We start from the raw sequence: 13,393 nt of genomic DNA on the forward strand, positions 1-13,393 counted from the left end.
AATGTATTTATAGAAACTTATTTTGTTGTCTTAAACTATAGCAGCCAAATCAAGTTTAATTGGGCTTTGGCCCTTCTCATTTTCTCCTTACATGACCTTGCAATGTCCCTATAGTCCTCCCAAGTTATGAGATCCTCCTTCTAGAGGTGATATATTCTCCTTTTCATCCCAAGTTCTCTGTTTAATCAGGCTGGTTAAGAAATTATCCTCCATGCATTCTGGGAGTCTCCTGGATTGCCTACAGCTCACCCTGATACTTTCCCAGCAGATCTCAGGGTGGTTGAAGTCCCTCAGCAGGACAAGAGCCTGTGAGCAACATCCTTCCTGGAACTGGAGCAACAAGGCTTCATCTATAGGCTCTGCTTGATCAAGCAGCCTAGCCTGTAGTAGACACCGTTCAAGAATAATGGACTGTAGTTGTCAAAAGGAGTGCTTGGAAAAGAGAGCCTCTTTGTTCCCAGGGGTTGTTGTGGATCTGCTGAAAGAACCAGAAGGTTCACTGTGTGAAGACAAAAGTAACTATACTGGATGTTTCCTTCTTCAAAACATAGAATTCACATCTGTAAGAAATGCATGTGGCTAATGGACTGCTTAGGAAAATAGGATATAGCCAGGGAACAGCTGCACTAAGCAACTTGCTCCCCTAGAGAAATTTCAAATGTTATGGAGAAAGAGTTGTTTCCTACTCCCCTGCATGGTCTGTGGCTCTCTATCCCTCCACTCACAAAGCTCACAGCATTTTCCTGATTAAACAGTGCCAGCAGGCCTGCCAGCTTGATTGACTTCATATGGAAAAGGAGCCAGATAGAAAGAGTGCAGAGAATGACCCTTTCAGCAGAGCTGGCATCTGAAGAATGACTTTCCCATACTGTGTTGTAGCTCAGATTTTAGTGGCCTTTATCTTTGCCACTAAAATGTGGTCCCAGTTCCTCTTCACTTTGCGTTATTGAATGGGAATAAGGTAATACTTCCTATAACACTTGTGTAATGGGGAAATAATTTGGTTTATTTGTTCTTTTTTACTTAGTTGAAGAGTATGTTGATCATTAGAATTTAGAGAAAACTTCACTGACTTTTTAACACAAGGCTAAATCTAAATAAACTTCCTGGTGTCTGTGAGCTGCATCTTGCACTTGCTTTTATTCCCTTTCTAAGAAGAAAATAACAGTATTTATCAAAAATATTTATGCCATTGAGGAATCCAGAGAAATGCAGGAAATGCAGTATGAACACATAACGTATATACTAATACTTTATTTGTCTTTGTGTGTGTGGATTTGATGGCCAAATAGGAAGAGGCCCCAAGGGCTCCTTAGTATGCAATTAATATTTTGGCTAGAAAAGCAGCAGATTGTTTCAGTATGCTTACATGTTATGACATCATATTCCAGTAAAATTATAATGAACAGAATTTTTGTTTGTCTCTGTGGCAAACCAAAATGAGTTTTCTAATTGTCAGCAGACCTTGGTGATTTATTTAATTATAGTGGCGCCCACTCACACCAACTTAGTTGAGGTCTGTCAGCATTTCTGTTATGAACCCCTATTTTTAGGGGTTTATAACTAGTTGTAAATATTTACTCATTGGTGAAATTTGACATCCAAGGTCACATTCATAGAGCAAATACCCTTTTTCAGGTTAACTGTTCTAGTGGCATTAGCTAAAAAGTAGATTTCTGATGCTGTGAACTTAGAGGAAATAAAGGAACCTGCTTTCCAGACCTCTTATTTGAAGGATCTTTCTAAGAATCTCAGATGTCCGGAAGACCCAGATGAAAATGAACTTGTTTTTATAGGTTATATATGACTGATTATGTATTATCTGTTATGCACGTGTATATATGTACACATATACACACTTTGTTTTCTTCCAGCTGAATGTGTCATTTCACATGCCCTTTTGTTGTCTTCTAGTCTTACAGTCTTCTGTCATTTGGCTGTGTTGGTCAGCTTATGTTCTGAGGAGTGTGCCAGTATCACCTGAAAATCTCTTTTACATAAGAGTTTTCTCCAAGGAAAATCCTAGCATTTGTAGCTGACATGTGGAATGCAGGAAGACACATATTTCCTAAATGAAGATAATTTAAAAACTTTTAGAGACCTAATGTGTCTGTATGTGAGGCGTTACTGCTTGAAATCCTGACTATTTCAGTTCCGTGGCTGAACAGAGTGACAGAGTACTGAGGAGTGTAGAGCTGATGTGTAGATGTTCTTATGATGGAAAATATTGTACTCATATGTTATTGCAGAATAATCACTAAACTCTTTATAAGTGTTCCAAAGATTGCTAATGCTTTCAGCCTTTTCTAGTAACTCATGTTTAGTATACTGGGAAGGTTTGTTAATGACCAGTGGCAGATACATCATTTTACCTTTGCGTGGGCTTGTTCTATACTTGAGTGTACATCTTTGGGATGCAGAAACATTCATTATTAAAACTCAGTTTAATTGTCAGACTGTACTTTCAGACTGTAATACTATGATTACTTTCGAGGCTTTTGTTAATAGAGTCTCTGTCCTCACCACTGAAAAGAGGAGGATGTTGTTTCCTTTGACATGCTCCTTGTTGTAGAGAAGCCAATAACCTCACAGATTTAGTTCATTTTCTGAGGATTTCAGGTGTTCTTTTGCGCTTTCCTGGCAATGCTCATATTATCAGTGCTCTGTTACAACTCTGCTTGAGGCCAAGGAGAGCAAGAAAAATTTAATCAAAACCATGTAAAAGCCTAATCATTCTGGCAATGCCAAAGAGCTGCATGAGGCTCTAGAGCCACAGGCTGAATATCATTTTTCCTTATTATCACATAAATAGCTCCCTAAACACTCTTTAAAAGACAAGGTGGGGAGGGGAGAAGGAAAAAGGGAAGGCCTGTTGTGGGATTTGAGTTTATAAAGTGGATTAAGTTCATGTGCTTTCCTCCTTTGCATGCAGTGGAGAGAAAGGTAGGTCTAGTAACTCAACAGGAAACAGGAACTTCTGATGGATATTGTATTTTCCCTAAATCTAGGTAGTTGCTAACAGCACTACCTCATTTCTTTCAATTTAAAGAGGATTGTGAAGTAATGAGGTGGGACATGCTATCAAGGTGCCTACTGCTTTTGCATGACATAGGTTGTCTTGTGCTAAGCAGCAGTCAACACATGCAGCTATTTCCAGTTCTGCATCTTCTGGGGTGGTGGAAAGATTCCTGGAACTCTTGGAGGAACTTGAGAGTACCTGTTTTTGCAGGGAAACGAGAGCTACAGGAGGCTGTGGCTTCTAGCAAGCTCTAGCAGCTGCCAGTAAGCTCTGTCAGCTACTCCTGGTCAAAAGCTGCATTGAGATTTCCTTTCAGTCATCTCCTGATTAGAGAGGGTCAAGCACATGTGGGTACTGGGGAAGAGCACATGTAAGTGCAGGGCCTAGAGCACTGCTCCCAGAGACAGCCAACTGACACAGCAGATTGCACAGCAGATGATGCAGAAGGGAGAGGGAAGCTCTGCTGAGGATGGGGTTGTGCTCTCAGTACTGGTGGTGCGCCACCTGGCACAGTTCCTAGCACCATCTGGGGCAGCTCTCCTGGTACATCAGAGACCTTGAGTTAGTGCTAGCTCCAGAGCTCTAGCTAGGCTGTAGAGATAATGGTCTTGTCTGCAGGAGGTGTGCGGTGTCAGAGGATTTGTTACTAAGTAAAGGAAGATGCAGGAAGATGTCAACAAACTGCTGACATCACTAGATCAAGTGAGTAAGAGATCACTTGGATCTTCTCTAAGACCCTGCAAGTACAAGAGCATGAATTCCTAGCCATATGAAAAGAGGAGCAGGGAGAGTCAGTGCCAGTTGGGCTGAGAAACTGGGAGGGAGTCCTGTGATGACAAAAGCTGGAAGCTGGTAATTTTTGGCATTGGGAGAAAGATTTCTGCTCCATCTGCAAATCTTCAACAATATCAGTGCCAGGTGTTTGAATTCCATTAGGCATGTAGGAACTTTGTAATAATTTTCCAGGAAATGTGGTCTGACACTAGAACAGGTCATCCAGAGAAGTTGTGGAATCTTCATCCTTGGAGACATCCACAATACCTTGGACAGGGCCTGAGCAAGAGAGTGTTACGTCAGGTCTTGACCATGTTTTGGATGCTGCTTTGGATCAGATAACCTCCAGAACCCTTTCCAGCAGGAGTTATTATATAATTTTACGAAAATGTTACAAAAGCAAAGGCATTTCCAGGCCTTAATAATCCTCGCTGTGTTAAACTGTAAACAAGAAGTCAAAGTAAATACTCACTTTTTGCATGTCGTAAAGGCAACTTAGCTCACTCCTCCAAGGCCCTATAGCCAGAGGCATGTTGGAGCCAGTGTTACGCTTGGCTCTTTCCATAAAAATGTAGTTTTAGAATAAGGTACAAAGTTCAGGGACATTGAGGCCAGAGTACTTATTCACACTTGTCTGGTTCTGAAGTGTGCTGCTCTCTGGTAAACTTCGTATTTTATTTTATGGTTGAAACGACTGGGTTACATTTATTAATGAAAATTCAGAAAGTCTTAATATAAAAAAGTTGCCATCCATGTCAACAGATGAAAGTGGAGAGAGCACACTTTAAAAAGGATCCTTTAGGAGGAATAAGGAAAATACAGTACTGTGTTTGATTGATTCTAGTTTGAGTCAATCTAGTTTTGTTGTGATGGACCTTGCTTTTGTCCATGCTTTTGGAACCCTGGGCTTTCTTACATTGCTGTAAAATATGAACAAGTTATTTGTCAAGTGAGGATCCATTTCTGCTAGGTATATTCTCTGTCATCTGACTTTGTTGTCTCTTAGAGCTGAGCTGTGATGACAGGTTTTATATGAACAACCTCACTATACTTATTCCTCCGTGCCACTTTTCTGTGGCACAGGAGTTGTCTCCCAGGCAGGGTTTCCACTGGAGTCTTTGATTCATCTTAGGTTTCATCTTCTCAAGACTCAAATCAAGAAGGGTGCAGTGCAGAGCTAGGCTGTTGGGCTGATAAATAGTAGAGCTCATTTCAGAGCTCCACAAATGTAGGTGAAGAGCTGGTTTGTGTGTAGGAGCTGCTGTCAGAGTTATCAACTGCCTTGCTGAGGAACAGTCCATGTATTTGAGTACTGGGTCTTATTCCGGGAGAAGAGATAATGTTTCATCCCCAAATACTACTCTATTTTACATAAAATAGATGGGTAAAATTCCTAACTTGTATTGTTTTCTTTTCATGACTTCCTTCCAGGTATCACTGCCCAGTGCCTAAAATTTTCTATGTCCAGTTAACTGTTGGCAACAGTGAGTTTTTTGGTGAAGGAAAGACTCGTCAAGCTGCTAGACATAATGCTGCAATGAAGGCCCTCCAAGCTCTTCAGAATGAGCCTATTCCAGAAAAATTACCTCAGGTCTGTGCTTCAGGAAACTTTTTTTTTTTTTAATAACTTGCTTTTTTCACTGTGATATCTTTAAGTGGCATATATTGCTGCTTAAAAATTAAAATGTTGTGTCATATTTTAAAAAATATTGAACAGAAAAAATATTCTCAGAATAATTTTTCTAAATTGAAAGCAAAAATATAATAACATTTCCCAGTCAAAGAAGCCAAGTACTTGCAAGACCTCTGGGAGCAGCTGAAGACCACTTGGGATACTGTAGGTTCTCAATAGCAGGTGTGTTTTGGTAGGAGACTAAACTGAATCCTCAGTCAGGTAAATCTCTGTGGCTTGGTTATGCTGAGGTTAAGGGGCACTGGTTTCAGGTTAGTCATGAAAAACACCTCTGTCACTTCATGGGTTAGAGCTGTAGGTGACTGGAGAAGGCTGGAGGTAACACTTTACCGAGATCATGATGGAGGGAGTACAGAGCGTTGCACTGTGTAGAGCTGAGTGTAGCTCTCCGGAGAACTAGAGACTGGTTGAAATCGAGTTTAAGGGCTTCATGGTTCAGGCTCCTCCCTGCTGCTGCCCATGGGAAGTGCACACAGGGCACCATTCAGTGGTGGGGTGTGCTCTCCCCCTAGGACATGGTCCATCTTAGCAAAACTGTATTTACTTCAGCAAAACTGACAGGCTTAGTTATCTATGGAAGGCAATTGATTCAACGCTTCTCAAACATTGGACATAGATCAGAGCCAGTACACATCATACTCTGTTTATTACATTATGAGTTGAGCTTTTTACCCTAGTCACTGACTGTGTTCCTGAGGAAGCAAGGACAGACCTGCTGGTACCCATCTAGTAATCCCATTAGTAACTCAGTGAACTTGACTGGTATGGGATCCATGGAATATAGCACAGTAGTTACTTTCATAGGTCTATCTTTTGGCCTTCAGGGCCATCCTTAATGCAGCCTTCTGTATATTCTTCTTCCATTCCAAGTTATCCTTTCTTTCTGTTATTAGAAAAAACTTCATTAAAGATAAAATCTTTTGTCCATATTACAGCACTGAAAAGGAGTATTCCCATCTTAATACCTAATTGCACAAATGTGTAGAAGAGCATAAGGTGAGCAGAAGCAAGAAGCAGTCAGCCAACAGGGCAGGGCTGCTGGTGAATGTGCTTTCACAAAGAGCTATTGTGTGTCTGCCAAAGCACCTCTGCTGTCTCATAGATGTGAGGCTAAGAAATGCCTTACAATTAAAGTGTCAGTTGTGGGAATGAGGATCAAATTTAAATCCAAAGTGCCTGAGACACTCATGAACACATTTTATCTTCCTAAGGCTTGAAACTTTATTGCTCAATACTAGGGTCTAAGCCTCGATTCTCCCTTTTCTCCACTCACTGTCAGGTTCTCTGCTATGTTTGGTGAAAAAATATGCAGGGAGTTAAATCGTAAGGGCAGAAGGGACAATGAGGGATTTTCTGGACAGATGTGTTTGTAATGATCATGAAAATTTAAACTGTAGTTTCTAGTTGGGCTATACATATCTGGCTAAACTAGAATACAGTTAGAAAACCTAAACATTCTTGACTTGAAGGCTTGCTGACATTCCAGTGGGCATTATATTATTTTATGTAAATTATGCCAGTGTTTGTTTGTTCTCCATTTCAAAGCTAATTTGTGAGGTATTTCTTTTAGAATTCACTTAGCTTCATTTTCTAATTAATTGGTATTTTCTTATGTTTGCTAAATGTAGCCAACAGATATCAAAAATCTCTCCCACATGTACATTTACAGATTATTCTTAAGTGTTTTTGAATCTTTTTATAGAACTGATTGTTTTCATAGTGTATCAGTGCAAAGTTGTTTTTCTAATCAGTAGTTCATTCTTTGAGTGCTTTTTTTGCCAGCTTTTTAGATTATCAATGTCCTGTATAAAGCACAAATTGAATTGAATACAATACCAAGTAATATTCTCACTAAGGTTTTTTACAAAATAGTAGTATCCCATTCTTAATATTCCCAGATTTTTTTTACTTTTAAATATTGTCCTTTTAACTCTGCTGATCTTTCTCAGTGAACCTGATCAACGCTTTGCCTGTTCTGTAAGCAATGATCTGTATTCTTGATTTCAGTGGTACTTTACATTTCATTATATGAAATGAGCTAGATGTCCTACATAATTTTATTGTCATTACCCTTGTTATTGTTTTGCACAGCACCCTTTTCTTTCTGGAGGTTCTATAAACTTTATAATATTTTTGTTTTGTATTTAGCTCCAGATCAATGTCAGGCATGTAAATGGCTTCTTTCAGAATCAAAATTTTGCAACTATTTCATGAGGCAAAAGGTGTTCCATATCTGCATGCTGTAGCTGAGTGCTGGATTTTTTGCCCTGTGAGATCTTAAAGAGTAATATATTAAGAGTTAAAAAAAGGTAGATAAAAGATCGATCAGTTTCATTTTAATGTGAAGAACCTAGGGGTTTTTTAATGTTGTTTTAGAACTGTGGTATCTGGATTTTGTAGCTATGCTGGTGGCTGAAGATTTAGATCAGACTTTGTTATGTAAGATGGGAGCTCTGCAGGAATCCACCTAATTCAGCCCAAGTGTCTTTGATGTTTACCTCCACTAATAAAAAATTAGGAGCCTGGCCAAGGTTACATGGTTGTTGAGAGATCCCAGTTTGAAGTATTTCAGAGCTTTGCAGTTTGAGAGTAGCTGGAAGTGAAGCCTCTGAGAACTAAGGAAATGTGGCCTGCGGGACAAACACCAAAGGCAGTAGTTGCAAAATGCAAAACTCTGACTGATCCTGGTGCTGATGGCTGTGTGACAAAATTTCAATTTACCTGAAGAGTAAAGCAAAGCTGAATTTTAGGCAGAATGTTTCATGTGCCTTTTGTTTTTTTATCTCTTTTCCTCTCTGTTTTTTATGTTCCTATGGATAAATAAATAATGATCTGTGTTGAGCAAGCTGTTCTCTGTCACTACCTTTTCACACTGGTCATAACTCCCAGAGGGAAGTTGATGGAGGGGCCATTAACCAACTGGCCCTGCTAAGGACACCTGTAACCTGGTGACCCAGTCAGAGAGTGAGATGACTGACTGAATTTCTTCTGAGAGAAGTACAGTCTTCTGTACTTTCCAAGAAGTACAGATTTCTTCCTTGCTAAGAAGGGATACCCACAGACAGCCTGACAAACAGGTCAAAGGACCTGTTTGATCCTCATGTTTGACACAAGTGTGTACTCAGACACTTGTTATCCATGTCATTAATACAACTAGCATCCATAGACATTATTTTGCTGTTAATAATTAATTTATAAATTAATGTCTATGTGTTCTTTTGCTATGAAGCATAAGCACAATATATATATATGGCTTCAGTCAGCAGATGTCTGATAATGGGGTGCTGATATGGATGTACAAATGCTGATTTACAGCCTGACAGTAGACTCCAAAATCTTTGAGAAACTGGGGGGAGAAGGATGTTATATTTTGTTGATCTTCTAAGAATTGTAGTATGATTATGTATGTATCATTTTCAGAATGGAGAAGCAGGAAAAGAATCAGAAGAAGATAAAGATGCAAACAAATCTGAGATCAGCGTAGTGTTTGAAATTGCTTTGAAGCGCAATATACCTGTCACTTTCGAGGTATGTGTTATATTTTTATCTGTGTTACATGTTTATCTTCCTAAGAAAGTATTAAAAAAGTACCACTAAAGCTCAACACAGATGGTATTCATATATGAAAAATATGAATTTCATATTCATGGAAATTATATAAAAAAAAGTCAGTGTATCAGAGTCCAAGACAATGACTTTTTGCTGATAAAATAGATGCTCTTTCGGAACTTTCAGAGATGTAATATTTGGTTGCGAACACTTGGATGGCAGAAAGACTGTTAAATCATCTTCTGTACAGAGCTGTGGGGTTAGAATCTGTAGCCACACTCAATCTGATTTGGAATAATCTTCAAAAGAGTTAACCAAAGTCTTTGCTTTAACTGTTGGCATTCATACGCTAGGTAAGTTCCAATTGAAACATTTCACCTTCAGTGTGCTGTTTTCAGAAAGTCATGAGTATCTTCCACTCTGATTCTGTTTCACTTATCTATTTCTACTTAAACTGTCACCAGTTTTTTTGTTTGTTTCATATGATTTTATCTGTGTACCCACTTCTGACACCTTTGTTTACCTGAAGTAATAAAGAGCATTTGGAATAGCTCCAGTGCTATCAGTGAAGTAACTGGGAGAATGAGTGATACTAACAGGAATTACTTTCCGATGAGAAAGTTCTTACAAAACCTTGTTGTAAAAATCTAACATCGTTGTGGTGGGAACCACCAGATTTTGAAGCTTTTTTTTTTTGTTTGTTTGTTTTTTTATAATGCAGAAAATGTAAATGTAGATGGCCTTTTATGTTTTTGTTTTTCTGCATTTCGTTTTACATTTAAACTGAGTCTGCGTGAAAGACATGGATAGTACTTATACTGACGATGGTTATTTTCTCCAGAACTTTTTCCTTTTAAAGTGCAGGCGTGTATTTGCATGTGAAAAGAATCAAAACCCCTAAGCTGTGGCATGCCGTACAGTGTGCTGTATGCAGTTTACTGACATGTTTTGCCCGTGTCCTTGATTTGGCCAACATCAAATAAGCCATTTGGACCTTCTTAGAAATCTGAGAAATCTCTCAGAAGGTAGGTAAGAAGGGCAAAGAATATTGTTCATGACTAAGGAATTCCTCAGTATGGCAAAGGCATATATGGTTCATATATGTGATCTGTGTGATATGGGCTAGTTAGAACATTAAGAGAATGTAAAATCTAGAGGATAAAACTGGGGTGTCTGGGGCTGCTGGTGTATCAGTTTGCCACTACATGCCAATCACCTAACTCTTAGCTAAGAGCAGACGTAATGGAATCACATGCTTATGTTTCAAAAAGGAAGCTTGTCATTAATGTCTCAGTTTTCAAACATTGTTTTCTACCTCAAACATCTAAAAATATTTGGAGTAGTTCCATACCAATCAATGCACTAAATTGTAAGGAGATGTATGGTCACTGGTCATAGAGGAGCTTGGAAGTTATAAAGAAAAGAGGGGTAGTGCTTTGAATGTCTTCTTCACTTCTGTTTGAGCTTATTAAATGGAGAGCATTTGGTAATGAGAGAGTGAAAGCAGAGATAGTTTGTAGGGAAAAATCTAATGTGTCACTTGCCAAAGAATGTTAGCAACATTGAAAAAAGACAGTTTCTTGCTCTCCTGACAGGTTTTGTGTTATTTCCTGCCTTTAAATCTAAGTATTGGTGACATTCTCAAATAGAGTTTTGATTGAACTTGGTTCTGGCTTACTTTTCAATAAAACTGCTAAGCAATTATGGATAATCCCCAGGATCTCATGTTTCTAATAGGATTTTATTTACTAATGGCCTTGTGTTATTCCAGGCAGGCATCAAAGCTTTTTCTAGCTTTTATTTTGTGTGTGGTAGCTATAAAATGGTCTGTCTTTTCTTCATCTGACAAAGCTTTAGCCAATGTTCCAACAGTGCAGGGTTATGCAACAAAGTAATGATCATAAATATATATAAAGTTTTATGTAAACATGTCCTCAGAATTGCACGAGGGTGAACAGTCCTGTGTTATATAATGTGGCTAGTTTTAATTGTCTAGGAACTTTAGGATGAGTTTTAAAAACTTTCTATCTATGAAGTTGTTAAAAATTTGTAACAAAGAACAAGCTTTACTCCATACACTGCTGCATTCTTAGCTAACTTTGGTTCATCAACTTTTAAGTCAAAATGCAACTGCTGCAAGGCATTTATGGGGTTCCCAATGAACAGTTTTTAAGGATGACTACAAAAGTGTTTGCTGTAGGAATTGTTAGAGTAGCTGTAGAATGGTCATTTCACCTCTTATTTCACCTTGACAGTAGGCTAAAATCCTGCTTTTTGCTTTTTTTTTTTCCAATATATATGTTTTTTACTCCTTATTTGTCAGTAAGGAATAGATGAGCCTAGAATACATAACTGAGATCAACAGCTTCAGATATTAGAACATGTTGGGGTGTTTCAGATTGCCCTTTTATTTTCAATATTTTTCCTTGGATTTCAGTGTTATTTCTTTAGAATAGCAAATATAATAACTTTTTTTCATTCTCAGTATCAGGAAAGGAATAGAGTGCCTGAAAAGGCAATTTTTCTGCCCCTCCATCCCTGTCCAGTGTTCTGCTGGGAAGTGTTCTTATGTCCCAGTCTTATCACGGTAAGACAGAAATTCTGCATTTTGATCCAGGGACAGGCCAAATTGCAGACTCTGGGAGAGTAGTTCTCAGCAGGAAGTTTCACACCTATCTGCTTCTGCTGTCCTGATGATTGAGGCTTTGGATGACTGACTGCTGACTGACAACTCTCAGTTGGGTTTTGCAGAATGGTCACCCTTCTCACTGCAGTTTTACACTTTGACATTCAGACTCTTCCTTTTAAAAAAAAAATAAATTAGATTTTACTTTTGTAACTAGGAAAATCTGGTGTATCTGCCTGCACAGGCTCCTGGAAATATATTGATATTTTAAAATCTTATAAGTAATCTTTTATTCATAGATGTAGGTGACATGGATTTTTTGATCTGATTTTTGTCTTCTCTAGTTTTGGGGTTTTTTTAATGTATGCTTAATCTTGCCCTAATCTTTCGAATATTCTACCTGGCATCTCATTAATAATTAAACCAGTGTTATTCTTTCACTGTAATCATACTTCTGTTTTTCATTTGTCAGCATGATTCATTAAGTTGAGCCAAATTCATTCTTGATGTAACTTGACCTTAGATGTGTTTTGGCCCCATGTGTTTTCTCTTGCTGTAATTATTCTTTAAATCCATGGAACAGAAAAAAGAAAAGTGTATTGAACTGTCACCCTTAATCAAATTCTCAGCTTTAAATTAGCCGTGATTGGTCCACAGGTCGTATCTTTCAACTGAGGAAATAGTTTCAAGTCCTAATGTGTATGTTCTTCTTAGATAGCAAAGGTTGAATTTCTTTTTAGTGTTTTCTGTCCCAAGGCTCATAGCACAACTGCTTGAAATCTTATGGAGTAAAAAGATCTGAAATCTGGGGTTAACCAAAAATGTTGTTAGGTTAATTTTTTTTTGCTTAATTACCAAATTTGGATGTTTAGCTTGATCCAGATCCCATCTGAATCCTACGGGGTTCATTCCATTGACAACACAGACTTTTTTTCCATTTACACACTAACAAAGATACATTTTTTAATGTTTTCCAGTCAATTATTTACCCTGTGTCAGATACTTAAAATTTAAAAGATGAAAAACACACCAGAATGCATTAGTTTTATATTAAGAAAGATGTTTTTGTGTATATGAAAATATAATCTGGTTTGGTATTAACATTCTTTCTGTCATATATATATATGCATTTATATGAATATGAGAAAACTTATATAAACTAATATTTTAGGAACTCAGCAATTATATTTCTTAACCAAGTTATTTTTTCCTTTTTCATCTGGTCAGTATAGACATTCTTGTATATTTTATTAGTATGTTATATTGCATGTAAAGAGAAACACCTATATAATAGCATTAGCAGAACCACAGAAACATTAAGGACCTTAGTAAGGTTAATTTAGCTATGTTTTACAGCAAGCATGTTGTAATACTTGGATAACAAAGTACAGGGATGGTTTGAGATACTGTAAAATAGAGTGGGAAATGCTGCAGTGCAATGAAGTTTCTCAGCATGGGTAGGAAGCCCAACTGTGTCTGAGTGAGGAGATCCTGGCACTGGGCTCATCCCAGCTCTGGTGCAGGCAGTGCAGCATCCTGGGGCTCAGCATGGCTCAGTACATTGAAAGCACTGCTGCCTCCTCATGTGGTCAAGCCCTAGTGGGCAACGTCCAAGTGAGGCAGTGTTGAAAACACTTCTGAAATTAATACCTGGAATCTTAGAGTGGGAACGCTCCTGGATTACAACAGAAAAATCCCATTCTGGCATAGATGTCATCTTATTCTGGGAAAA

The 13,393-nt window shown here is 38.2% G+C and overlaps 1 protein-coding gene across 2 annotated transcripts in view; it reads left to right on the forward strand.

Annotated features, from left to right (window-relative positions):
• Positions 1 to 13,393, forward strand: part of STAU2 (staufen double-stranded RNA binding protein 2) — a 172,425-nt gene that overhangs the window by 47,869 nt on the left and 111,163 nt on the right. For both annotated transcript variants that reach the window (XM_066180164.1, XM_066180171.1), the window contains exons 6-7: positions 5,225 to 5,384; positions 8,907 to 9,014. In XM_066180164.1, coding sequence (XP_066036261.1) covers positions 5,225 to 5,384; positions 8,907 to 9,014 — 268 coding nt within the window. The remainder of the gene's footprint in view (positions 1 to 5,224; positions 5,385 to 8,906; positions 9,015 to 13,393) is intronic.

Source organism: Chamaea fasciata, unplaced genomic scaffold, assembly GCF_029207755.1.
Source record: "Chamaea fasciata isolate MVZ Bird 193981 ecotype frontalis unplaced genomic scaffold, bChaFas1.0.hap1 SCAF_1, whole genome shotgun sequence".
NCBI classification, from domain to species: domain Eukaryota; kingdom Metazoa; phylum Chordata; class Aves; order Passeriformes; family Sylviidae; genus Chamaea; species Chamaea fasciata.